Source organism: Lithobates pipiens, unplaced genomic scaffold (assembly GCF_037356315.1).
Source record: "Lithobates pipiens isolate NorthernLeopardFrog02 unplaced genomic scaffold, aLitPip1_a1.2 Scaffold_8, whole genome shotgun sequence".
NCBI lineage: Eukaryota > Metazoa > Chordata > Amphibia > Anura > Ranidae > Lithobates > Lithobates pipiens.
In genome coordinates, this window is record NW_027507903.1 from 623,699,939 (window position 1) to 623,726,958 (window position 27,020).

Sequence of the window (27,020 nt, forward strand, 5' to 3'; positions counted from 1 at the left end):
CTCGTCCAGTCTGGATGCTTCCCTGTGTAACCAGTTACCCTCAGTCGGCTTCTCCTGCTCCAGTGACTTCAACTCCAGACACTTCCGAGCCTATGCAGCTAGGCCTTCTGCATCCTTCTCTTACATTAGAGGAACGGCAATGCAGGAGAACTAACAACCTTTGCTCTACTGTGGAGAACCTGGGCACTATGTGAGGACCTGTCCCACCAAGCTCCATACGTGCCTCGCCACTTCCTCTGTTCCTGTTTCCGCTTTGTCTGACAATGCTTCTCACCTGGCTGTCTCTGCTCTCTTACAGATACCAGGAGGGAATATCCAGGTCACCACAATTATTGACTCTGGAGCCTGCAGCGGTTTTATGAACTTGACTTTTGCCACCAGACACCATATTCCTTTGCGGCCCAGAGCGAAAGGACTTTCAGTTCACTTGGCCGACGGTTATGCTCTTAAATCCGGGCCAGTCACCCAGGAAACAATGCCTATTGTTAACCACCATCTCCAAGAACCATTAGGAACTGTTATGCCTGGACATTATTGAATCCCCTTTATTTCCCATCATCCTTGGCAAGCCTGCGATGCCATGGCTTATACGCAAAACCCGAAAAATGTGTGTTCGAGCATCAGAGCATTCAGTTCCTGGGATTAATCATCTTTGTGGAAGGTATCCAGATGGAATCTCAGAAAGTTTCTGCCATTTTGGACTGGCCATCCCCTACGGATAAGAAGGGCGTTCAGCGTTTCATGGGTTTCGCAAACTTTTACTGGAAGTTTATTAAGGGATTTTCCACTATCATCTCTCCCATTACAGAACTCATGAAGCAAGGCAGTCCTTTCCATTGGTCATCCGAAGCCCAGAAAGCCTTTGTAACCCTCAATAACCTGTTTACCTCTGCATCGATCCTGAAGCATCCTGACCCGGCGTTACCTTACATTCTAGAGGTAGACGCTTCCGAAATTGCAGTAGGGGCAGTAATTTCTCAGAGACAAGGATCCAAGGCTCTCTTACACCCAGTTGCATTCTTTTCCCATAAACTATCTGAAGCTGAGAGGAACTATGATGTGGGAGACTGGGAACTATTGGCCATCAAGTCAGCACTTGAAGAATGGCGGTACCTTCTGGAGGGAGCAGCACATCCAATCCTTATCTACACTGACCACAAGAATCTCGAGTATTTGAAAGTTGCAAAGAGATTGAAACCACGTCAGGCCAGGTGGGCACTCTTCTTTACTCAATTTTCTTTCCAAATTACTTACAGACCGGGGTCAAAGAACACCAAGCCAGATGCCCTCTCGAGGATGTTCAGCGAGTCTGAGGCCTCTTCATCCCCAGACACCATCTTGTCTCCAGGAAACTTCCTTTTACTTCAGGAAGACTTGTTGGCCCAGATCAAACAAGCTTCTGTTTGTGCCTCTCCTCCATCTGATGTCAGAGCTTCTTATCTTACACCCAAATCATAAGACCGCAACCAAAATCTCCTGGTCTCCCCCAACCGTCTTTGGGCAGACTATCTCCCCAAAGACCAAAGCGAAGAGTCTTGGGGTTATTTTAGATGCACAAATGTCAATGGATGCGCAAATAGGATCTGTAGTCAGTGGATCTCACCATCTGCTGCGCATGCTTTGCAGACTCATCCCTTTTATCCCAAAGAATGACAAAGCAGTGGTAGTTGGAACAATCATTAATTTATAACTGGACTACGCAAATTCGCTTTACATAGGATTACCACAATATCAACTTGCGCGATTACAACTCATCCAAAACACAACGGCAAGGCTGATAACAGGAAAAAAACCCTGGGAATCCATCTCTCCTTCGCTGAGGAGCTTACATTGGCTAACCGTAAAAAATCAGATCATGTTCAAGACCCTTTGCCTCACCCACAAATGCGTGCATAGAGAAGCTCCGCAATACCTAATGGAGAAAATAAATCATTACACACCAAACCGCAGTCCTCGATCAGCCAACAAAAACCTCCTCCTCGTGCCCAAAGCCCGGTATAAATCCAAGGGGGATCGGAGATTCGCTGTCCAACGGCCTCGGCTATGGAATGCTCTACCAATCAACATCCGCCTGGAAGAAAATCACCTGGCTTTTAGGAAAAAACTCAAGACCTTCCTCTTTTAGCAGATGATCAAAGCTCGCCACAGCGCCTAGAGGCTATTCAGTTCCCATTGTGCGCTATACAAATATTTCATTCATTCATTCATTCATTCATTCATTCACACTGTAAGCGAGGGACGATCTGTTGTGGCATCAGGATAACATTTTTGGACCCCAGGAGGTACGAGTTGCTGTTCTCAGTGCCTGCCATGACCACAAGTTAGCCGGCCATTTCGGGGTGAACAAGATATCTGAACTTCTCCAGCGTATGTTTTGGTGGCCGCAGTTAGCAAAGGACTGCAGGAATTACGTGGAGTCTTGCACTGTCTGCACTCAGAATAAGGGCAGCAGATCCAAAGCCGGGGGTCTGCTGAAGCCTCTGCCCGTTCCTGAAAGACCATGGAGGATGATCTCCATGGATTTTATCATCGAGCTGCCTCCTTCTGAAAACCACTCTGCCGTCTTTGTGGTTGTGGATAGACTTTCTAAGATGGTGCATTTTCTCTCTATGAAGGGTACCCCTTCCTGCTCCCGAAACGGCCAAGGTCTTCATCAGAGAGATTGTGAGACTTTATGGGATCCCTGCAGATATTGTTTCTGTTCGAGGGGTGCAGTTTACTTCAAAATTCTGGAGGGAGTTATGTGGTTCCCTGGAGATTAACCTCTCCTTTTCTTTAGCCTACCATCCACAGACTAATGGCCAGACAGAGAGGACAAACCAAACATTGGAACAGTACTTGCAATGTTTTTCCTCTTTCTCCCAGGATGATTGGGTTCCTCTCCTACCTCTCGCTGAGTTGGCATATAATAATTCTGTCCACTCTGCCACCAAGCAAACTCCATTCTTTGCAAACTATGGATTTCATCCCTTGTTCCTGTCAAATAACCTTCCGGAATGCTCTGTACCTGCTGCTCAAGAGACTTTAGCCTTCTTCAGTGCCAACAATAAACTTCTCCAGGAAACAATGTCCAGGACCCAGGAATACTATAAAGATATCTTTGACAAGAAGAGGAGAGGGGAACTTAACTTGGAGCCTGGAGATCAAGTTTGGTTATCAACTCTGAACCTAAAGCTGGCATGTCCTTCCAGGAAGTTGGGCCCTAAGTTCGTTGGTCCCTTTCCTGTGAAGAGAAAGATCAACAGTGTGACTTATGAACTGCAGTTGCCAGAGTCATTCCGGATTCACCCGGTTTTCCATGTGGCTCTACTCAAGCCCACTGTCCAAGATCCCTTCATTGGCAGAAATACCGGTCCGCCTGAACCTATTCTGATTGATGGAGAGGTTGAGTTTGAGGTGGAATCAATTCTGGACTGCAGGAAGAGACGTGGTCAGGTTCAGTACCTGGTGAAGTGGAAAGGGTACGGCCTGGAAGATAATTCATGGGAGCCGGAATCCAACTTTCATGCTGAAAGACTGATCCTGGCCTTCAAGAGAGCACACCCAACTAAGATGGCTCAATTGGGCATCCGGAGGCTGCCCCTTGGGGGGCAATGTCAAGAAGGACATTCTGATCACCCGGCTGTTCCCAGAAGTCTTACCTGCAGATCCCCAGCAGAAGAGCCAACCGGGCACATGTGGGTGCGCGTTAACGCTGTCGGGCGCACGTGGGTGCATGCTAATGCTGATGAGCCTGTGTGCGGTAATGTTAATGTATGCGCGCAAACGCGTACGAGTATGCGTGCATGCGCACAGACGTGCGCGGGTGCGCGCGAATGTGCGTGGACATGCAGTATGACAAATCTTGCCGCCAAAGGGGCTATTTAAAGGGACCTATCACCTTGCCTCCTTGCTGTCCGGTCTACAGCGTTCCTGAGAGACCCTGTTATTACCTTGTCTGTTACCTGATTCCTCTTACCCGGCTTGCCTCAGGCTAGTCTCTGCTTGCTGCCTGCCCATGACCCCGGCTTGTCTGACTATTCTTCTGCCTGCTGTCTTGGTACCGTACCTGCCCGCCTGTGTTTGACCCAGCTTGACTATGACTACGCTTTGCCTGCCGCCTTGGTGCTGTTCCTGCCTACCAGTGTCCAACCTGGCCTGCTTGAAGATCCGCTGAGTGTCCTGAACTACAAGACACCTTCCTCTTTGATCCTGGGTGAGTGTTCCTGCTGCTTCTGCTCACCGAGACAAATTCGAAAGCCGCCAGAACAGTCTATGAGACACTAACATGAAAAATCAAAAGTGTTCATTTTAAAGGCTAATATGCAAGTTATTGTCATAAAAAGTATTTGGGGACCTGGGTCCTGCCCCAGGGGACACGTATCAATGCACATTTTTTTTTTTTAAATGCCCATTTTTTCGGGAGCAGTGATTTTTTTTAATGCTTAAATTGAAACAATAAAAATGAAATATTCCTTTAAATATCATGCCTGGGGTGTCTATAGTATGCCTATAAAGTGGCATATGTTTCCTGTGTTTAGAACAGCACCACAGCAAAATTTTATTTCTAAATAAAAAATTGTCATTTAAAACTGATTGTGGCTATAATGAATTGTCGGGTCCCGACAATATAGATAAAACTCATTGAAAAAAAGAGCATGGAATTCCCCCAGTCCATTACCAGACCCTTTGGGTCTGGTATGAATATTAATGGAAACCCTGAACCAAAATTTTAAAAAACAAATTGCGTGGAGGTCCCCCTAAAATCCATACCAGGCCCTTCAGGTATGATATGGAAATTAAGGGGAACCCTGCGCCAAATTTAAAAAAAATGGCGTAAGGGTCCCCCCAAAATCCATACCATACCCTTCAGATCCTGGCCTCCCTGTGTGAAATGGTAACGGGATACAAATGTACACCTACCATTTCACAAAAAAGTGTCAAAATGTTAAAAACGAGAAGACACAGCTTGGGGACAAGTCCTTTATTAAAAAATAAAAAAATAAAAATGTCCCACGATGTCCATTCATTTTTTTATATTCTCAAATCCGCCACCGATCCTCCTCTATGGGAGGCTCCTGCCATGTGACGCTTCTTTGCTGATGACAGTTCTTATATAACTGAGGGCCTGGTCACCCGATGACGTACCCGGGTGACCCAGCCCCCTCTGACACCACGGGGACTTTCCCATGGCTTCCCGACTTTCCCATGGCTTCCCTGTGTCGTCAGAGGGGGCGGGCACACCTGTTTACATAACCAAGTGGCCCTGCCCCCCTCTGACACCATGGGGAAGCCATGCGAAAGTCCCTGTGGCGTCGGAGCGGGTGCTGTCACCCGGGAACGTCACCGGGTGGCCAGGCCCTCAGTTATAAAAGGACTGTCATCAGCAAAGAAGTATCACACAGTGGGAGTCTCCAATAGAGGATGATCGGTGGCGGATTTTTTTTTATTTTTCAGTCTGTTAGCCGAGCGATATAAGAAGATGAATGGACATCGTGGGACTTTTTTTTTTTTTTTAAATAAAGGACTTGTCGTTTTGAACTTTTTGACACTTTTTTGTGAAATGGTAGGGGTACATTTGTATCCCGTTACCATTTCACACGGGGGGTGGGATCTGGGGGTCCCCTTGCTAAAGGGGGCTTCCCGATTCTGATAAGCCCCCCGCCCGCAGACCCCCACATCCACTGGGCAAGGGTTGTGGGGATGAGGCCCTTGTCCTCATCAACATGGGGACAAGGTGCTTGAGGAGGCTACCCCAAATCACCCTCCCTATGTTGAGGGTATGTGTCCTGGTACAGTTCAGGAGGGGGGGGGGCGCTCTCTAACCCCTCCTCTTTTCCTGCGTTCCTGTCAGGTTGCACGCTCGGATAAGGGCCTGGTATGGATTTTAGGGGGACCCCCACGCAATTTTTTATTTTTTTGGGGGTTTGGGGTTCCCCTTAATATTCATACCAGACCCAACGGGCTGGGTAATGGACTTGGGGGGGGATCCCAAGCTCTTTTTTTCAATGATTTTCATCTATTGCCAAGTAGTGATGGACGAACTTCCGACGGGACGTTTCACGCGAACGCGGCCGATAGTTCACGAACCGTAACGTTTGCGGCGGGCCCCATTGACTTCAATGGGAGGCGAACTTTGACAAACCTACAGGTCAAATTTGCAGCCACAAAATAATTACTAGCTGTGCAAACATAGTCCCACCACATGGCCAATGACATAACACATGTATGAGGTGAATCTGGGATCGACAACTACAAGCATTCTTTTTTTATATATGAAATTGTTGTGACAATTCAGGACTGTGGAGCACATGAAGGCAATGGAGGAGAGGGAAGGTCGGGGTAGGCAAAGAAGAGGGTGCAGGAGATGATCACCAGCAGCGTGACATACAGCAATGACACCTGCACCGTGATAGAGTCATCTGACACCAGCATCGTGATAGAGAGAACTGACATCAGCAGCGTGACATACAGCAATGACACCTGCACCGTGATAGAGTGAGCTGACACCAGCACCATGATAGAGAGCACTGACATCAGCAGCGTGACATACAGCACTGACACCAGCACCATAATATACAGCACTGACACCAGCACGGTGATAGAGAGCACTGACATCAGCAGCGTGACATACAGCAATGACACCTGCACAGTGATAGAGTGATCTGACACCAGCACCGTGATAGAGAGCACTGACATCAGTAGCGTGACATAAAGCACTGACACCAGCACCGTGATATACAGCACTGACACCAGCACCGTGATATACAGCACTGACATCAGCAGCGTGACATACAGCAATGACACCTGCACCGTGATATAGTGATCTGACACCAGCACCGTGATAGAGAGCACTGACATCAGCAGTGTGACATAAAGCACTGACACCAGCACCATGATATACAGCACTGACACCAGCACCATGATAGAGAGCACTGACATCAGCAGTGTGACATAAAGCACTCACACCAGCACCGTGATATACAGCACTGACACCATCACCGTGATATACAGCACTGACACTTGCACCGTAAGCAGCCCCAGGAGGAAGTCAGCATAGCACAGGGATGGTGGGAGCACCTCATAATGAGCATAGCACAGGGATGGTGGGAGCCCCTCATAATATGCACAGCAGAGGTACAGCCCCAGGAGGAATTCAGCACAGGGATGGTGGGAGCCCCTCATAATAAGCAGCCCCAGGAGGATGTCAGCATAGCACAGGGATGGTGGGAGCCCCTCATAATAAGCAGCCCCAGGAGGAAGTCAGCACAGCACAGGGATGGTGGGAGCCCCTCATAATCAGCATAGGACAGAGATGGTGGGAGCCCCTCATAATATGCACAGCAGAGGTACAGCCCCAGGAGGAAGTCAGCACAGCACAGGGATGGTGGGAGCCCCTCATAATGAGCATAGCACAGGGATGGTGGGAGCCCCTCATAATATGCACAGCAGAGGTACAGCCCCAGGAGGAAGTCAGCACAGCACAGGGATGGTGGGAGTCCCTCATAATAAGCAGCCCCAGTAGAAATATGACACCGCTCAACCTCTTCAAACAGGAGGGTACAGGCATATAGTACGGTGTGCTTTTTTTGGACAAGGAAGTGAGCCACATGAAGAAAGAAGGTCTGTGTGCACGATTAAAAAAATTGTTTATAGACATATACATGGTCTTCTGGTCACATGTGTTGAATTCCTCCGAGATCCATGCCTCATTCATTTTTAGAAATGTGAGGTAGTTAACACTGTCGTGAGCTAGGCGAGTACGCTTATCGGTCACGATCCCCCCTGCTGCGCTGAACGTCCTTTCTGACAGGACACTGGACGAGGGGCAAGCCAACAGTTCGATTGCAAATTGGGCAAGCTCTGGCCAGAGGTCAAGCCTGCCCACCCAGTAGTCCAGGGGTTCATCACTCCTCAGAGCATCCACATCGGCCGTTAACCTGATGTAGTCGGACACCTGACGGTCTAGGCGTTCCCTGATGCTGGATCCGGATGAGACCTGTCGATGGGTCAGCTGAAAGAATGACCTCATATCAGAAGTCACCAACACATCTTCAAACCGGTCTCTTCTTGCAGGCGCTGTTGGATTGGTACCCGCAATTCCTTCTCTGGGAGTGGGAATTGCTCCTCTGCCAGCGCACACAAAAGCAGAATGCAGCATTTCACGAAGCAAGGCCTGGAAGTGCTCCATTCTGACAGCCCTCTGTGACGGCGGTAACATTTCCGCCATTTTGTGTTTGTACCGGGGGTCTAAGTACGTTGCCACCCAGTACTGGTCCTTGACCCTTATGCTTTTTATATGGGGGTCCCTGTTAAAACACTGGAGCATGAAGGACCCCATTTGCACTAAACTGGAAGCGGTGTGGTGGCCTGGCTCCTGCTCATCATCCAGGATAATTTCGTCCTCTTCATTGTCCTCTCCCCATCCACGCACAACAACAGGGATCCCAGAAAGGTTTAAAGCATGCTCTTCTTGCTCCTCCTCATCCGCCCTGGCACCATCCTCCTCTGACTCCTCTTCAGACTCCTGTTGTTGACTTGTCTCAGATAGAGTAGCCCCCCCCTGGGAATTCATCCAGCATTGCGATTTCCTCATCTTCCAGCTCTTGCTCCTCCACAGCTTGATCAATGACACGACGCAATGCACGCTCCATAAAGAAGGCATAAGGTACCATGTCGCTGATGGCACCATGGCTGCGACTGACCAGTTTGGTGATCTCCTCAAATGGCCGCAGAAGTCTGCATGCGTTGCACATGAGCAGCCGCTGGCGTGGTGAAAAAAAAACAGCTCCCCAGAACCTGTTCTGCCGCAGAGTTCATACAGGTAGATGTTAACTGCACATTTCTGCTGGAGCAGCCTATCAAGCATATAGAAGGTTGAGTTCCATCGCGTCAGGCAATCGCAAATAAGACATCTGACCGGCAGATTGTGTCGCCGCTGAATGTCAGCAAGGCGAGCAATGGCCGTGTAAGATCTTTTGAAATGGGCCGAGATTTTCCTTGCCTGCCGCAAGATGTCCTGGACCCCAGGGTATTTGACAAGGAATTGCTGCACGACCAAGTTTAAGACGTGTGCCATGCATAGCACGTGCGTGATTTTGCCCTGTTTCAATGCGCTAAGCAGATTGGCACCGTTGTCACACACCACTTTACCAACTGTCAAATTGAGCAGGGTTAGCCACTGATCTGCCTGTGAACGCAAAGCTGAAAGGAGTGCCGGGCTAGTGTGGCTCTTGGCTTCCAGGCACAACAGACGCAGCACGGCATGGCAACGTCTCACCTGGCATGTCGAATAGGTTCTGGGGAGCTTGGGCGGCGCAACGGAAGAGACGCTAGCAGCAGAAAAGGAGGAGTCAGCCGAGGAGGAGAGGGAGGAGGATGGAGTAGGAGGAGGAGGAGAAGAAGAGCCAGGCCTGCATGCAATCCGTGGCGGTAAAACCAAATCTACACGGGTGCCATGGGTTACATGCTTGACGGCCGTCAGAAGGTTCACCCAGTGGGCAGTAAAAGTGATATACCTTCCCTGCCCGTGTTTGCTAGACCATGTGTCTGTGGTCAGATGTATCTTGGCACCGACACTGTGTGCCAGAGATACATTCACTTGCCGCTGAACATGGCCATATAGCTCTGGGATGCCCTTCTGTGAGAAATACTTCCTTCCTGGGACCTTCCATTGTGGTGTTCCAATGGCTACAAATTTGCGAAAGGCCTCAGAGTCCACCAGTTTATATGGCAGTAGTTGGCGGGCTATCAGTTCTGACAAGCCAGCCGTCAACCGTTGGGCAAGAGGGTTATCCGGCGTCATCATTTTTTTACGCTCGAACATTAGGCCCACGAAAGCCTGCCTTTTTGCAGAAAAACATGAGCTTGGCGTGATGGAAGGTGGAGTGGAGGACAATTGTGAGGAGAGAGGAGAAGGAGAAGTAGAAGACGAGGCTGGACGGTGAGAGCCTGGAGGGTGGCTTTGTGTGTTCCTTTGCTCCCACTGGGCTCGGTGATGGCTGCTCATGTGCCTTCTTAAGGCAGTCGTCCCTAGGTGAGTGTTGGGCTTAACGCGACTAATGCGTTGACTGCAAAGATTGCAGATGGCAACGCTATTGTCAGCAGCGGACACGTTAAAAAAAGCCCACACTGCGGAGCCATGTGCCGGTGTCCTGGGAGTGCCAGATGTGACCGTACATGGCCGATGACTCGCTCCTGATACATTTGCAGTCTGCTTTGTCCCTCCTGTGCAATGTAAGTTATTCCTGCTTCTCCTCCCTATCTGCTGGTCCATATCTCCCTCTGAACTCCCCTCCTCTTCCTCTCTTGTGGGCACCCACATGACATCACTAGACACGTCATCATCAACGTCACCTTCCCCACCGCTATAAGTAGAGATCTCGGAGTAGGCAGCAACACCGGGGACCAACCTCCTCCTTGGGCTAATCTGGGTACTGTCGTCAGACTGCTGAGTGGCGGTTGTTGCTACCTCCTCTTCCTGATCCAATACCAAGAGTGGCTGCGCATCAGAAATGGGGCGGTGTGACACGCTACTTCTTTGCCTCTTAAACATCAGTTGGAATAAGGATATGTTAGTGGAGAATTGCGCTCGGCCGACGCTTCCCATCATGATATGCCTTTCCTTACAGTAATCTTGTAAGTGCATCTCTTTTTTCATTTTATTTTAATAAATGGTTTTACACTATTTGGAGTGCTTCTTTTCCTTCCTATGGTGGACCATTCGCTCTTCTCATTGAAATATTTCTGAATTGTGATCCTGTTTGAGAGTGGAGCCAGGGCTGGAGGATTAAAGCATATGTATGGTCTGGCCTGACCCCTTAAAGCGTACCTTACTAGGACATCTGGTAAGGAGCCAATCTTATTTGCTTGGTGGTGGTGCACCTCAGCCTGTCCTGCGTTGGAATACGATTCAGGAAGCCGAAGTTATCTGTGACACGTGGTGTTTTGTCTACAGTTTATTATTTTTTTGGTTTCATTCTAAGAACTATCACAAAAGGACACATTAAGATTTTATGTGACTAATCTATTTATCTGCACATCATATTTTGCATGTTTGTGGGTGGTATAATAATGTTGTGATCCACTGCACATGCAATCAGTGACACTGCTGTACATGTATTGTTAAATGTGTTTAGTATATGTGACACAATAAGTTTGGGATTTACCAGATACATAGTGATGTTATTTTATATATAATATTTTTGCACTGTATGAGGTTCATTCTCAAAACAGGGGATATTACATTATAATCACTTAAGGTTTTCTATTTAGTTTCCTGGGTGAGGTGTTTATACCTTAATATTAACTATTAGGGACTGCGCGGTCCTTTTTGCTTTTTTTTTTTTTTCTCACATGCGCATCCGAAATGTCTTGATATGGATCAGAAAATAATTCTTGTGACTCAAGCGGAAGGTATGTGGTGGTGGTGGTGTTGTTGGTGGTAGTGTCTTTGGGGGTGCACATAGCAGAGAGTGAAGAAGAGGGTGCAGATCGAGAGGATGAGGAAGGTGCAGAAGAGTAAGGCTGAGTGAGCCACTCAACTAAGTCTGGTGCGTCCTTTAAAGTAATTGAACGCACCTTCTGCAACTTCCCACTTTGGCTCAAGCCTGTTGCTCCTGCCCTACCCCTACCACCCCTGCGGAAGGGCCTGCCTCTTCCTCTGCCTGTCATTTTTTAAATGACCCTGTGACAAAACTCTCAGTCCCTATACTGATAAAGGACTGCTGCAGCAGAAGGGCAGCAGTCAGCAGTAGTGCACCTCAACCCTATGTATTGTGGACCTATACCAGTCCTTACGGAATAGCAGACTGTACCTCACTCAACCCTATGTACTGTAGTACCCTATACCTTACCAGTCCTTATAAGGACCTTTGTGGAACAAGTAGGTTGTGAATGATTAGCAGACTCTACCTCAGTCCCTATACTGATAAAGGACTACTGCAGCAGAAGGGCAGCAGTCAGCAGTAGTGCACCTCAACCCTATGTATTGTGGACCTATACCAGTCCTTAAGGAATAGCAGACTGTACCTCACTCAACCCTATGTACTGTAGTATCCTATACCTTACCAGTCCTTATAAGGACCTTTGTGGAACAAGTAGGTTGTGAATGATTAGCAGACTGTACCTCAGTCCCTATACTGATAAAGGACTACTGCAGCAAAAGGGCAGCAGTCAGCAGTAGCGCACCTCAACCCTATGTATTGTGGACCTATACCAGTCCTTAAGGAATAGCAGACTGTACCTCACTCAACCCTATGTACTGTAGTACCCTATACCTTACCAGTCCTTATAAGGACCTTTGTGGAACAAGTAGGTTGTGAATGATTAGCAGACTGTACCTCAGTCCCTATACTGATAAAGGACTACTGCAGCAGAAGGGCAGCAGTCAGCAGTAGTGCACCTCAACCCTATGTATTGTGGACCTATACCAGTCCTTAGGGAATAGCAGACTGTACCTCACTCGACCGTATGCACTGTAGTACCCTATACCTTACCAGTCCTTATAAGGACCTTTGTGGAACAAGTAGGTTGTGAATGATTTGCAGACTCTACCTCAGTCCCTATACTGATAAAGGACTACTGCAGCAGAAGGGCAGCAGTCAGCAGTAGTGCACCTCAACCCTATGTATTGTGGACCTATACCAGTCCTTAAGGAATAGCAGACTGTACCTCACTCAACACTATGTACTGTAGTACCCTATACCTTACCAGTCCTTATAAGGACCTTTGTGGAACAAGTAGGTTGTGAATGATTAGCAGACTGTACCTCAGTCCCTATACTGATAAAGGACTACTGCAGCAGAAGGGCAGCAGTCAGCAGTAGTGCACCTCAACCCTATGTATTGTGGACCTATACCAGTCCTTACGGAATAGCAGACTGTACCTCACTCAACCCTATGTACTGTAGTACCTTATACCTTACCAGTCCTTATAAGTGCCTTTGTGGAACAAGTAGGTTGTGAATGATTAGCAGACTGTACCTCAGTCCCTATACTGATAAAGGACTACTGCAGCAAAAGCGCCGCAGTCAAGTATAATATTCTTTCTATATTTGGAAGAAAGAATATTATACGTGTACAAGCCTATTACCATACCAGTCCTGAAAAGAACCTTTGTGGACCTAATAGTAACAGCTACTGATTAAACTGACTGTCCCTCACACACAGCTTAATGTCCCTATTTAAACTGACAAAACAGAGGCTGCTGGAACAATAACTTGAATAGCACTTTTGTGGACCTAATAGTAACAGCTAATGATTAAACTGACTGTCCCTGCAGCACACAGCATCCTGTCCCTCTCTCTACACTGACAAAAGACAGACTGCTGCAAAAATCAGTAGCACAGCAGTGCCTCAAACCTATATCCTGAACTACACCTAACACCTATACCAGTCCTGAAAAGAACTTTTGTGGATAAAATAGCTAGCGATTTGGGTCACTGCAGTCTCTCCCTGCTCCACACAGCAACCTCTCCCTATAGTGACAGAAGAAAGTATGTAAAATGGCCGCCGGATCGGGTCTATTTATAAGTTAGGGGGAATGTCCAAGTGTCCATGTGCTGTAATGTCTCAATTGGCTGTCCTGTACCCCATGATGGATGTGTCATCATAGGTCAAAGTTCTTTTACACAGTAAACACGGAAGTCCGCCGGGCGAACGGCGGCAATAGTCCGCCGATCGGGCGGACGGCGAACAGCCGAAATTCACCGTAAAACGACCGCCGGGCGAACCGTTCGGCCATCCCTATTGCCGAGACCCGACAATTCATTACAGCCACAATGAGTTTTAAATGACAATTTTTCCTTTAAAAATGTAATTTTGCTGTGGTACTGTTCTAAACACAGGAAAAATGTGCCACTTTACAGGCATACTATAAACACCCCCAAGGCACAATATGTAAAGGAATATTTCATTTTTATTGTTTCACTTTAAGCATTAAAAAAATCACTGCTCCCGAAAAAATGTCAGTTTTTAAAAAAAAATTGCATTGATACATGTTCCTTGAAGCAGGACCCAGGTCCCCATACACTTTTTATGATAAGTTCGTGTCCCATAGACTTTAACGGTGTTTGTGTGTTCTTTTGCCTGTTTGGTGTGTTCTGTTGCGAACCGAACCGGGGGGTGTTCAGCTCATCCCTAGTTATAATCCCTCAATAAAAACACAAAACAAAGCTAACAGACTGTTAATTAGTGGGAGTACTTTAGCAGTCCCACTATTGTTATTCATTTTTATTTATTAATCATGTATTTATTATTATTATTCCGTACGTTTTTTGGCTCTGCGTAACTTCTGCATACTTTTGGCTATTAAAGCCATTTAACTTTTAAAATGTTCAGCTCTTTCAGCTGATGATGGGACTTCTTCAACAGTTTTTATACTATTTATACTTTTTAAAATATTAAGCTTTTTAACACTTTAACATTGAAGTCAATGAGAGCATGCTTAAAATCCTTAAAATCTTCTTCCGCTACCAAAAGTTTCAGCTCTTTCATACTTTCACCTACAGACGCCAAACAAACTTTAACATGTTAACAAAATATTCAGCTATTTTGCTATATCTTTTCAGTTTGATATCTTTTACAGTTTTTGTGAAAAAGCTGTTTAAGTTTAGTGATCATTTCAAAAAATTTCATAAAATTTAGGGCATCCAGGCTTTTGTTGTCTGTTTTGTTTCCATGGTTACCAAAGCTTTTTTATACACAGTGATGGGCAGTGGGGGAGAGCACAGACACACCATGTACTGATTTATAATAGAGGAATATGATGGGCACTTTTGATGGGGGAATATGATGGGGCAGTTTTGATGCTATTTAGCATTCTCACGCATTTTCTCCAGGAAATGCATTTTCTAGTTGTCTAAGCCCTTGTACACACGGTTGGACATACCGACAACAAAATCCGTCGGATTTTGTCCTAAACTTGTGTTGCACACACACGGTCAGACAAAATCCAAACATACGTAACGTGATGACGTTATTTCGTTAGGACTACGTTCAGGCTAGTAGCCAATAGCTTTGGTCTAGGAATTTGATCTGAGCATGCGTGACACTTTGTCCGATCGGAATTCTCTACACACCATCGGACAAAGTTAGATCGGATCATCTTGTCGGAAAGTTTTATAGCCCAGCTCTAAAACTTTGTCTGTCGGATATTCCGACGGAAACAGTCCGATGGAGCCCACACACAGTCGTATTATCCGACAACGCGGTCCGATCAGACATTTTCTGTCAGAATGTCTGACCGTGTGTGCAATGGCTTAGAGTGTCTGGGAAGTGAATGTCAGACTGGGCAGGGTGACTGGTGGACCACAATATCCACCAGCCCCTACGGGGGTACCGCTACAAAATATAATTACAGATATAATTATCAATAATCAAAAATAAAGATTTGGTGTTAATGGCATCATGAGAAGGGTGATCTTTATTGTTATTTTTCTCTAGGTACAAATGTCCCATGTATTGCTGGGCTAAGGACTCCAAACCCCTCAGGATTCTATTACCAAGATGTCTGGAAGTCTCTGGTTTGCTCCAATAAACAGTTTAATAATCATACTATGGCAGCAAAATGCCTTGCTGGGAAGATTGTCTACATGTTCGGAGACTCTACAATGCGACAGTGGTGGGAATACCTTGTGGCTTTCATACCAAGTATGTTACATAACAGGGAATAAGTAGAACCCCTAGCAGGTATTTATTGGTGTCCTGTTGGGAAGATTTCCCTTTGCTGCCTGTCCCAGTGACTTTGAGGTCAATTAACTAAGCTTTACCGCATGCGGTAAGGGTATCATGTTACTCATTTGCATAAATTATTGCATGTGGTCCAATTCATAGATTATATATATATATATATATATATATATATATATATATATATATATATATATTGTTTGCAGTAAACAATGAAAAAAAACATGTCTGTAAAAATGTGGGGTAATAAAGTCCAATTCACAAATTAAACAGGAACCTTAACAAAGGTGCAATATTTAACACCACCCTTTTGGTGGCGGTAACTAGTGCAGTACCAGAAGGAGGGGTTTATTCAAACCCTCAGAAAGGGGAATTCCACCCATCAGGAGCCTAATTCCACCCACAGAACACCCACAGGAAGAGGTGCAATACTACTCTCAAAGAGGAGTCTACTTCCACCCACAGAAGACCCACAGAATGAGGCCTAATTGCACCCACAGAAATGGACATTGCACCCACCAAGAGCCTAATTCCACACACAGAAAGGGGCCTAATTCCACCCACAGAACACCCACAAAAAGGGGTACTATTCCACCCACAAAAAGGGGTGCAATACTACCCTCAGGGTTCTAATTCCACCCACAGAGGACCTACAGAAAGTTGACACTATTCCACCAGTAGCAGACACATACAAATGTGGCATTTCACATTGCGAGTACACAAGTATTGTATTTATTTTTTTATTAAATCAAAAAGGCATGACGTGCAGTGCACACTAAATGCCAACATCGGCTGAAATTTATCAAAGAACTACAGTAGTAAAAATTGTTGTTTGCAAAAGAAAAAACACAAGCAATGTAAACTGTTATAAGGAAATTTCCTTAAACAAACCTTAACCACTGACATGTGCAATAAATTACTGCATGAGAAAATGTGGTAGTTATCGAACAATCGAAAAAATATCGCATTTGTCATTTAATGCTAAATTCTTGGTGAATGAAACTTTCACAACTAATTTACCAAATGCGTTATTTAACTCTTAGTGATTTGACCCCAATGTTTTCATTGTGGAAGGAAATAATGGTGTAGCCCTGTTATAGGGGAGATCATATGAAGTTGCCCTCTCCACACAGGCTATGGCGCAAACCTGCAGGTATCCAAATGAGCCAGAGCCTTCGCTAAAGGAAGAGTTGCCTATGAATATATAATTGGCAGTGCCCCCACCTAGAACAGGGTTCCAGTATATGTAGAGGGGATCCCTTTCTAGGATAATAACTAGTAACTCACCCAAAATAACTGACAGCAGTAGTACTAATGCACCCAGTAAAGATATGCAGACCTACCAGCAGGTGATTAGTGTAACTTTATATATGATAAATTGATGGCATTACATACAACCAAAGCAATAACAAGAAGAATGTACTTATGTCTTAGAAGGACAGTATCTATCTATCTAGATATATAACTGAAGGCCTTTAACACTGATACCTCCAATTAGGCCTGTGGCACAGTTCGGTTGCAGTACCTTCTGATGAGTTGACTTGCAAGGCGTAACACAATCTGGCTTGAGAGGATGAATGCTGATGCATATGTTGAGCAGTGGCTTCCTGGGGACACACGTAAAGACTAACATACTGATGGCGAAGAAGTCTGGAACATGCCACCTGCAAGGCAAATCTGACCTATCTAGCCTATCTTCTGGTCCCTAACCTGACTATAGTCTATCAATTCTAACAGACAGCTACCTATCTAAATGGCCATCGGAAGCCTATCTTGATGCTATCCTTGAGCTATTTACCATTCTCTAGGCCAGTGATGGCGAACCTTGGCACCCCAGATGTTTGGGAACTACATTTCCCATGATGCTCAACCACTGCAGAGTGCATGATTATCATGGGAAATGTAGTTCCAAAACATCTGGGGTGCCAAGGTTCGCCATCACTGCCCTAGGCTAATACTAGCTAGGACCCCCCCCCCCCCCCCCCCAGAATAAAAAGGGACACAGTTGCTTTAAATAATGAAGTGGCAGATATATACTTCATCCTAAACCAGTTACTTGATAGGTTATAATCAAATGAGCTTTGCTCTCATACACTTGAGAATAGCCCAAGTATATTGCATTATGCAAATAGAAAGTTTCACTGAATCTGAGAAGCCTCTAACAGATATCTTGATTCCCACACAGAAGTGACAGTAATATAACAAATAGTGAGATACACAGTGCAGTAACACTTGTCTATATTGTATTGTCCCATTTCAGCCTGGAAGGATGGATACAGCACACAATCAGCGTGCAGCACCTCTGCTTTGCACAGCATGTGTCTGGCCACTCTCTCTCCCTCGCATCCTGTAAGACATCCACATATATAGCCTTGAGGGGTTTCCTGACCCTTAAGCAGGGACAGGAAACAACCTCTAAACAGGAAGAATCTATTTGTAACAAGAACTCTATGGTAGTTACCTGGTAGGAATGCAAACAACCTCACAGACAGTGTACAAAAACACTTCCCTACAATGGGAAATCTCCAATTGGGACACATGCAACAAAGACATGTTAAAGTAGAAGTATATGAAAAACTTTCATTTTCATTTTGGATAGAGTAAGGGAGGGTTATAACTCCTGTCAGATTTTTTTTCGCCATGTGTGTCCCATTGGGGAGACTTTCCTTCACTTCCTGTCCCAAAGCCAAACAGGAAATGAGAGGAAATCCCTGCAAATTTTAGCTATGACTAAGGACCAGTAAGGTGTGTGAAATGCGTCAGTAATTCCTCCACTGTGCTTGATTGCTGTATGGACTGATTTTATTCACTAAAGACATTTTTCACTTGGAGTGTGGCTGTCCGGATTTCCTCTATTGCATGTGCTCTATACAAAGAGCCAGCGCCCAGCCTGTGCAGGGGAGGTGAGGTCTTGGTATTTGTACCTGGAGCAGTATACATCTTTCTAAATTTAGGGAATTACCTGGGGCCCCCAGATTACCAGAACTAGTGTCCCCATTGAAAGATCCCCCCTCTATTACTTTTCTGGGAACAACTCAAAATGTGTGATTTTCTTTTACTTTCACATTCAATAATAATGGTACACAGGACAAATAGAGAGGGTGAATCTCCTTAATGGGGGCAGAGATAGTAATAGAAACTGACAAGGGTGTCTAATCCCTCCCCACTCTATCCAAAACTACAAAAAAGTTATACTTTAATGTTGGTTCCAGCCGTTCCCTGCAAGCTATCTCTTCATATTTCAGTTGTGTGCCTGATTTACCCTTACTTCCTGTCCTTGTGTTGAGTAGTCAAAAGTTTGCCAAACAAGGCAACAAACAGCAAAAAAAGAAGGTTAGCCTAGAGATGCATTCAGACTTTATCTTAATTTTGATTCACTTGTTTATTTTACCTTGCATTTTATTTCCAAAATCTTAGCTCTGAAGAAGATCGATCTTCATACAGTCTATAATACAGGTCCAATTCTAGCTACAGATGCAGAATTTAATTATTTGGTCCAGTGGAGAGCCCACCAGAAACCTTTACGCATGGATCGTACTGCAGTACGTGAACTACGCTTCATTGCTTCAGAGTTGGATATATTGGGGAACCGGAAAGGGATGATCATCCTGATAACATGCTGGAGCCACCTTATCACGTACCCTGTTGGAGTGTATATCAATAGGTTACATCACATTCGAGAAGCTGTAGTTCGGCTGTTAGAACGCAGCCCTGAAACAAAGATCCTCATCAAATCGGCCAACACTGGCTACCTGTTTGAACATGGAAGTGACTGGTTATCTTTGCAGCTGGACACTTTGATGAAGGCTATGTTCTCTAAGCTACCAGTCGCAATTCTAGATGTTTGGCAGATGACCGCTTGCCACCGTGAACCTGAACATATCCACCCTAAAATGGTCGTTGTTAAAAATGAGATAGATTTTATGCTTTCATTTATATGTCCTCATTAACAATCAGTGGTGTGTTTTAATATTGTTTAGAGCACATTCTTCAGTGGGATGTCCAGTTCTAAGTAACACCATATATAGTGGACAGAACATTTTATGAACTGCTTTGGTTGCAGATGGACAAATCTACCTAGCAGATAGCTACATATGCGGGCAAGTGTAGGCAATCCTACTGTGGCTTGATTGGTCTGCAGCTTTTATTTATTCTCTCTGTTCTATGGTGAAAATTCTCTTTTATTGAGCTGTAGTATGTCTATACATATGTTTTGTGTTTCACATGCCAGGATATGCTGTGATCAAGGCCTTTTGTGACGAAACACGTTAGCCTTTGCACTGTTCTTACACCGTTCCTCTATGTAGCAATAAAGACTTTTTATTTAGATCACTGAAGATGCCGGATATGTTCTTTTTTTGAGCGTGGTGGGGGGGTGGCTTAAGTACACTCCACAAGCTGACTTTCTGATGGAACTAAATGGGTGGTTAAACTGTACCCCCCTATGTGATTCTTCCCCTGCAATGCTGCTCGGTCTCCGCTGTCCCACCTACATCCCGTGACCCACATTGTGCCACCCATACTCACAGGTGTCACTGGGTGGAGGTGAGGGAGACCAGAATAGATCCATTTGCTGATCTCCCCTAGTTGCAAAGAATGGGGAGGTGATGTGTATAATTGTGGGTATGCTGACTTATCATAAGCACAGAAAATTCTACATAAAATGGAAGACGTACAAAAGACAAATATGACTTCAACTTGGCTAAACGACTTTTCAAATCACATTATATATATATATATATATATATATATATATATATATATATATATATATACAGTGGTGTGAAAAAGTGTTTGCCCCCTTCCTCATTTCCTGTTCCTTTGCATGTTTGTCACACTTAAGTGTTTCGGAACATCAAACCAATTTAAACAATAGTCAAGGACAACACAAGTAAACACAAAATGCAATTTGTAAATGAAGGTGTTTATTATTAAAGGTGAAAAAAAATCCAAACCATCATGGCCCTGTGTGAAAAAGTGATTGCCCCCTAAACCTAATAACTGGTTGGGCCACCCTTAGCAGCAACAACTGCAACCAAGCGTTTGCGATAACGTGCAATGAGGCTTTTACAGCGTCCTGGAGGAATTTTGGCCCACTCATCTTTACAGAATTGTCCTAATTCAGTTACATTAGAGGGTTTTCGAGCATGAATGGCCTTTTTAAGGTCATACCACATCATCTCAATAGGATTCAGGTCAGGACTTTGGCTAGGCCACTCCAAAGTCTTCATTTTGTTTTTCTTCAGCCATTCGGTGGTGGACTTGCTGGTGTGTTTAAGATCATTGTCCTGCTGCAGAACCCAAGTTCGTTTCAGCTTGAGAACACGAACAGATGGTCGGACATTCTCCTTCAGGATCTCTTGGTAGACAGCAGAATTCATAGTTCCTTTTATCACGGCAAGTCTTCCAGGTCCTGAAGCAGCAAAACAGCCCCAGACCATCACACTACCACCACCATATTTTACTGTTGGTATAATGTTCTTTTTATGAAATGCAGTGTTCCTTCTACGCCAGATATACTTGGACACACACCTTCCAAAGAGTTCCACTTTTGTCTCATCGGTCCACGGAATGTTGTCCCAAAAGTCTTGGGGATCATCAAGATGTGTTGTGGAGAAATTGAGACGAGCTTTGATGTTCTTTTTGCTCAGCAGTGGTTTTCTCCTTGGAACTCTGCCATGCAGGCCATTTTTGCCCAGTCTTTTCCTGATGGTGGAGGCATGGACGCTGACCTTAACTGAGGCAAGTGAGGCCTGCAGTTCCTTGGACGTTGTTGTGGGGTCTTTTGTGACCTCTTGGATGAGTCGTCGCTGCGCTCTTGGGGTAATTTTGGGCGGCCGGCCACTCCTGGGAAGGTTCACCACTGTTCCATGTTTTCGCCATTTGTGGATAATGGCTCTCACTGTGGTTCGCTGGATTCCCAAAGCTTTGTAAATGGCTTTATAACCCTTTCCAGACTGATAGATCCCAATTACTTTCTTTCTCAATTGTTCCTGAATTTCTTTGGGTCTCGGCATGATGTGTAGCTTTTAAGGATCTTCTGGTGGACCTTACTGTGTCAAGCAGCTCCTATTTAAGTGATGCCTTGATTGTGAACAGGTGTGGCAATAATCAGGCCTGGGTGTGGCTAGAGAAATTGAACTCAGGTGTGGACAACCACAGTTATAGTATGTTTTAACAAGGGGGGCAATCACTTTTTCACACAGGGCCATGATGGTTTGGATTTTTTTCACCTTTAATAATAAACACCTTCATTTACAAATTGCATTTTGTGTTTACTTGTGTTGTCCTTGACTATTGTTTAAATTGGTTTGATGTTCCGAAACACTTAAGTGTGACAAACATGCAAAGGAACAGGAAATGAGGAAGGGGGCAAACACTTTTTCACACCACTGTATATATATATTTCCCTTACAATTAAAATAGTACCCTAGATTGTGATTCCATGATGGAAACAAATCAAACACAGAGATTTCTTTAATTTGGTAATTTTTGCAGTGTCTGGTGTAGCGATGGGCGAACAGTTCAGCCCACGCATAAGTTCGGGCCGAACTTTAGTTGTTGGGATGTTTTGCGAACAGCGTACAATATACAGTGTTCATGGCAAATTCAAAAGCCGCCGGAACAGCGTTAAAATCTATGGGACATTAACAGGAAAAAACAAGTGTTCATTTTGAAGGCTTATATGCAAGTTATTGTCATAAAAAGTGTTTGGGGACCTGGGTCCTGCCCCAGGGGACATGTATCAATGAAAAATTTTTTTTTTTTTTTAAACGGCCATTTTTTTTGGGAGCAGTGTTTTTTTAATGCTTAAAGTGAAACAATAAAAACGAAATATTCCTTTAAATATTGTGCCTGCGGGGTGTCTATAGTAGGCCTGCAAAGTGGAACATTTTTCCTGTGTTTAGAACAGTACCATAGAAAAAGGACATTTCTAAAATTGTCACTTAAAACTGATCATGGCTGTAATGAATTGTCGGGTCTTGGCAATATAGATGAAAATCATTGAAAAAAAAGAGCATGGGATCCCCCCAGTCCATTACCAAGCCCTTTGGGTCTGAAATGGAAATTAAGGGGAACCCTGCGCCAATTTTTTTTTTTTTAAATGGCAAAGTGGTCCCCCTCAAAACCCATACCAGACCCTTATCTGAGCACGCAACCTGGCAGGCCACAGGAAAAAAGGCGGGGATGAGAGAGCTCCCCCCTGAACTGTACCAGGCCACATGCCCTCAACATGGGGAGGGTGCTTTGGGGTAGCCAATTGACAATTCCTTTATTAATAAGTATTAATAATGTCTTCTTCTTCCCCCGCTTCTTCCTCAATCTTCCTCTGCTTTTTCCTCCGGTCTTCTCCATCTTCCTATGGCTTCTTCTTTCCTATTTGTCCTCCAGACGATCTGCGTCAATGGGAGGCTCCCACCATTGACGCTTCTGTGCTTGTAACAGTTCCCTCTGACACCACAGGGACTTCCCTATGGCTTTTCCGTGGTGTCAGAGGGGCGGGGTCACCTGTTTTCATAAACGGTTGACCCCACCCACCTTTGATGCCACAAGCACAGAAGCGTCACACGGCATGAGCCTCCCATTGAGGCAGATCATCTGGAGTATGAAGCGGGGATGAAGAAGCCGGAAGAAGATGGAGAAGACCGGAGGAAGAAGCAGAAGAAGATGGAGGCAGAAGCGGGGGAAGAAGAAGATGGAGGAAGAAGGAAAAAACCGAAGGAAGACCAGAAGAAGATGGAGGAAGAAGCGGGGGAAAGAAGAAGACATCATTAATAAAGGAATTTTCAAAAACCGGCTATTGTCTTTTTTACCATTTTGACACTTTTTTTGTGAAATGGTAGGGGTACATTTGTACCCCATTTCCAATTCACACAGGGGAGGGGGGCAGGATCTGGGGGTCCCCTTGTTAAAGGGGGCTTCCAGATTCTGATAACCCCCGCCCGCATACCCCCACAACCACTGGGCAAGAGTTGTGGGGATGAGGCCCTTGTCCCCATCAACATTGGGCCAAGGTGCTTTGGGGGGGCTAAAGCACCCTCCCCATGTTGAGGGCATGTGGCCTGGTACGATTCGAGGGGGGGTGCTCTCTTGTCCCTGCCTCTTTTCCTGCGGCCTTCCAAGTTGCATGCTTGGATAAGGTATGAATTTTGAAAGAGACCCCTTCGCTATTTTTTAAAAAATTTGGCACAGGGTCCTCCTTAATTTCCATATCAGACCCGAAGGGCCTAGTATGGATTTTAGGGGGACCCGACCCAATTTTTTTTTACATTTTGGTTCAGGGTTCCCCTTAATATCCATACCATAATATTAGAAAACACATAAATGAGTTTGTCAAAAAGCTTGAAAGATCAGCAACATTCTCTGTGAGATCAGAATGGAGGACTTCAGCTGCTGAGACAAAATATAAGCAAGTGAGTAACACACTCCCAAACCAATTCCCATAGGGAGAGAGCCCAACATCCCCTTAGGGCAGGGGTCTCAAACTGGCGGCCCTCCAGCTGTTGCAAAACTACAAGTCCCATCAAGCCTCTGCCTGTGGGAGTCATGCTTGTAACTGTTATTCTTGCAATGCCTCATAAGCCTTGTAGTTTCGCAACAGCTGGAGGGCCGCCAGTTTGAGACCCCTGCCTTAGGGGCTTGATAAAATATAAGAAAACATTCAGGCAAAAGTTTTCTAGTTTCTTACTCTACTTTGTCCACTACATTGTAGACAGTAGGGGGTGTAAAAATAAAACCTCAAAACTTCTGGTAAGGACTCTCCTATAAAAATGATTTCCTCTGTTACTCTCTGTAGATTCTGCACTCTGTACTTACAAACTACTTCTAAAAACACTTTTTTACTGTGGCCTCTGCAGTAGCATTTGCCACTGGACATCCAGAAAACATGTCCATACAGACAAAATACATACTCGTAAGATCCTGACTTGTACATCTGGATATATCTTTTTGTAATCTCTGGAAGGGATGTTCAGCTTTTGGTAACCACCAGGTTGGAACACCAGGGTTCACCACAACTGTGGAGAACCCTGGCTCTATCCCATGCTCATTTACTAAGGCAGCCATAACTGCTTGTGACTGACACGGTCCATGTGTCAAGCTGGAGGGAAAAGAGTGTGTCTGGCAGACCTAAAAGATCACATTTTTCCAAAGTCCTGTTTCATAAGAAGTTGCCCCCTGTGGACCCCTTGTTCTTTTCATTCTGGGGTCCTTAAAGTTGAATTATTAATCCCAGCTATACTTATATATATTATATCCCAGAACTTGGGTGGAATCTGTGAGGTGCACAGGCCCAGCAAGTGTCCAGGGCTGTAAATGCAGCATCCTTAGTCGCCTGGTCTGCTTCCATGTGTTAGTTTTAATGTTAGTATGGCTACCTCAGCAAGAACCTGGAAGGTTAGAAACAGCCAATCAATTTAACGACTAGCCGTCCGCACTATAGCCGAAAGACAGCTACAGAGCGGACTTCATTTTTCCCGGGAGGGCGTCCCTGGACATCCTCCCGTGCTCGAGCGGCATGCGTACCCCCTGTAGGGTGCGCTCAGCTTGCTCTGTGATCAGCGAGTCTATGAGACTCACCTGATTACAGATCGAAATAAGGGGTCGATCCCGATCCCCTTGCCACATGGTCAGCCAATGACAGTTAATCATGTGATGTAAACAAAGCCAGTAATCGGCTATTTTTCCTCCTCACTATGATAGCATGAGGAGGAAAAAAAAGCCAATCACCGGCGGCTGTGAGAGGGACATAGGTCCCGATCATGAAGATACCTACCAGTGCCCACCAGCGCCACCTACCAGTGCCCACAGTAACACCCATCAGTGCCCACAGTGGCACCTATCAGTGCCACCTCACAGTGCCACCTATAAATTAATCAGTGCGTCATTACCAATGCTGCCTATCAATACCACCTATCAATGTCACCTACCAGTGCCCATCAGTACCACCAATCATTGCCCATCAGTGCCACCCATCAGTGCCACCCATCAGGGCCATCTTCTCAGTGCCCATAAGTGTCGCTTTATCAGTGCCTATCAGTGTCGCCTCATCTGTGCCTATCAGTGTCGCCCATCAGTGCAACCCATCAGTGCAGCCTCATCAGCGAATATCAATGAAGGAGAAAAATTACCCATTTGCAAAATGTTATAACAAAACTATGAAATATGTTTTTTTTTCCCCAAAATTTCAGTATTTTTTTGTTTGTTTAGCACAAAATAAAAACCCAAATGGTGATTAAATACAACCAAAAGAAATCTCTATTTGTGTGAAAAAAATGATAACAATTTTATTTGGGTACAGTGTTGTATGACCGCGCAATAGTTATGTAACTACTTGACAACAGGGCACTTAACCCCCCCCTCGTGACCAGACCAATTTTCAGCTTTCGGTGCTCTCACATTTTGAATGACAATTACTCAGTCATGCAATACTGTACCCAAATTAATTTTTTTGTCCTTTTTTCATAATAATAGAGCTTACTTTGGTGGTATTTGATCACCTCTGTGTTTTTATTTTTTGCACTATAAATGAAAAAAGACCAAAAATTTAGAAAAAAAAACACATTTTTCTTTGATTCTGTGATAACATTTTGCAAATTATTACATTTTTCTTCATAAATTTTGGCCACAATTTATAAGGCTACATATCTTTGATAAAAATAAACCAAATTAGTGGATATTATTTGGTCTTTGTGAAAGTTAAAGAGTCTACAAGCTGTGGTGCAAATCATAAAAAATTGACCACACCTGATGTACTGGTGGCCTATCTCATTTATTGTGACCCAAACAAATCCTTTGTGTTGGTCTATCACATAAATTATATTTATATTTTTGGTTGTAACATGACAGAATGTGGAACATTTCAAGGGGTATGAAAATGTTTTCAAGGCACTTTACATGCTGCATTAAAGTGTTTGTGAACCCAAAAGTATAAATCACTGCCGGCCCCTCTATTATAGTTAGGCATACCACACTGTATAAGCCTTTTATCAAAACGATGCATGTAAATACCCTTTTAGATCTTTAGGCCTGTCACATTACTCACAGCCGCTGTACACCTCTGATACAGGGCTACTGCAGGAGGGACCAACATCTCCCTCTGACAACAGCCGCGGAGGCCACATGGCCGTCAGTCCCTCCCAGAGGCCGGCCAAAAGTCACGTGACCAGCTTGAGGATCGCTCTAAAAAGGTATTTACATGCCTTGTTTTAGTGAAAGATTTATACAGTGTGGTATGCCTGACTCTAATAGAGGGGCTGGCGGGGGGGGGGGGGGGGATGGGGCAGAAATAGAGACACAGAACACGGAGCTCACAGGCAAGGCGAGAGAGGAGAGCAGAGAGGAGAGCTGCGG

General features: G+C 45.1%; 1 protein-coding gene across 1 annotated transcript in view; it reads left to right on the forward strand.

Annotated features, from left to right (window-relative positions):
• Positions 1-19,979, forward strand: part of LOC143961468 (NXPE family member 3-like) — a 119,702-nt gene extending 99,723 nt beyond the window's left edge. The window contains exons 5-6 of the mRNA XM_077470764.1: positions 15,423-15,629; positions 19,086-19,979. Of these exons, the coding sequence (XP_077326890.1) occupies positions 15,423-15,629; positions 19,086-19,618 (740 nt within the window). The 3' untranslated portion in view covers positions 19,619-19,979. The remainder of the gene's footprint in view (positions 1-15,422; positions 15,630-19,085) is intronic.
• The last annotated feature ends 7,041 nt before the right edge of the window (positions 19,980-27,020 follow it).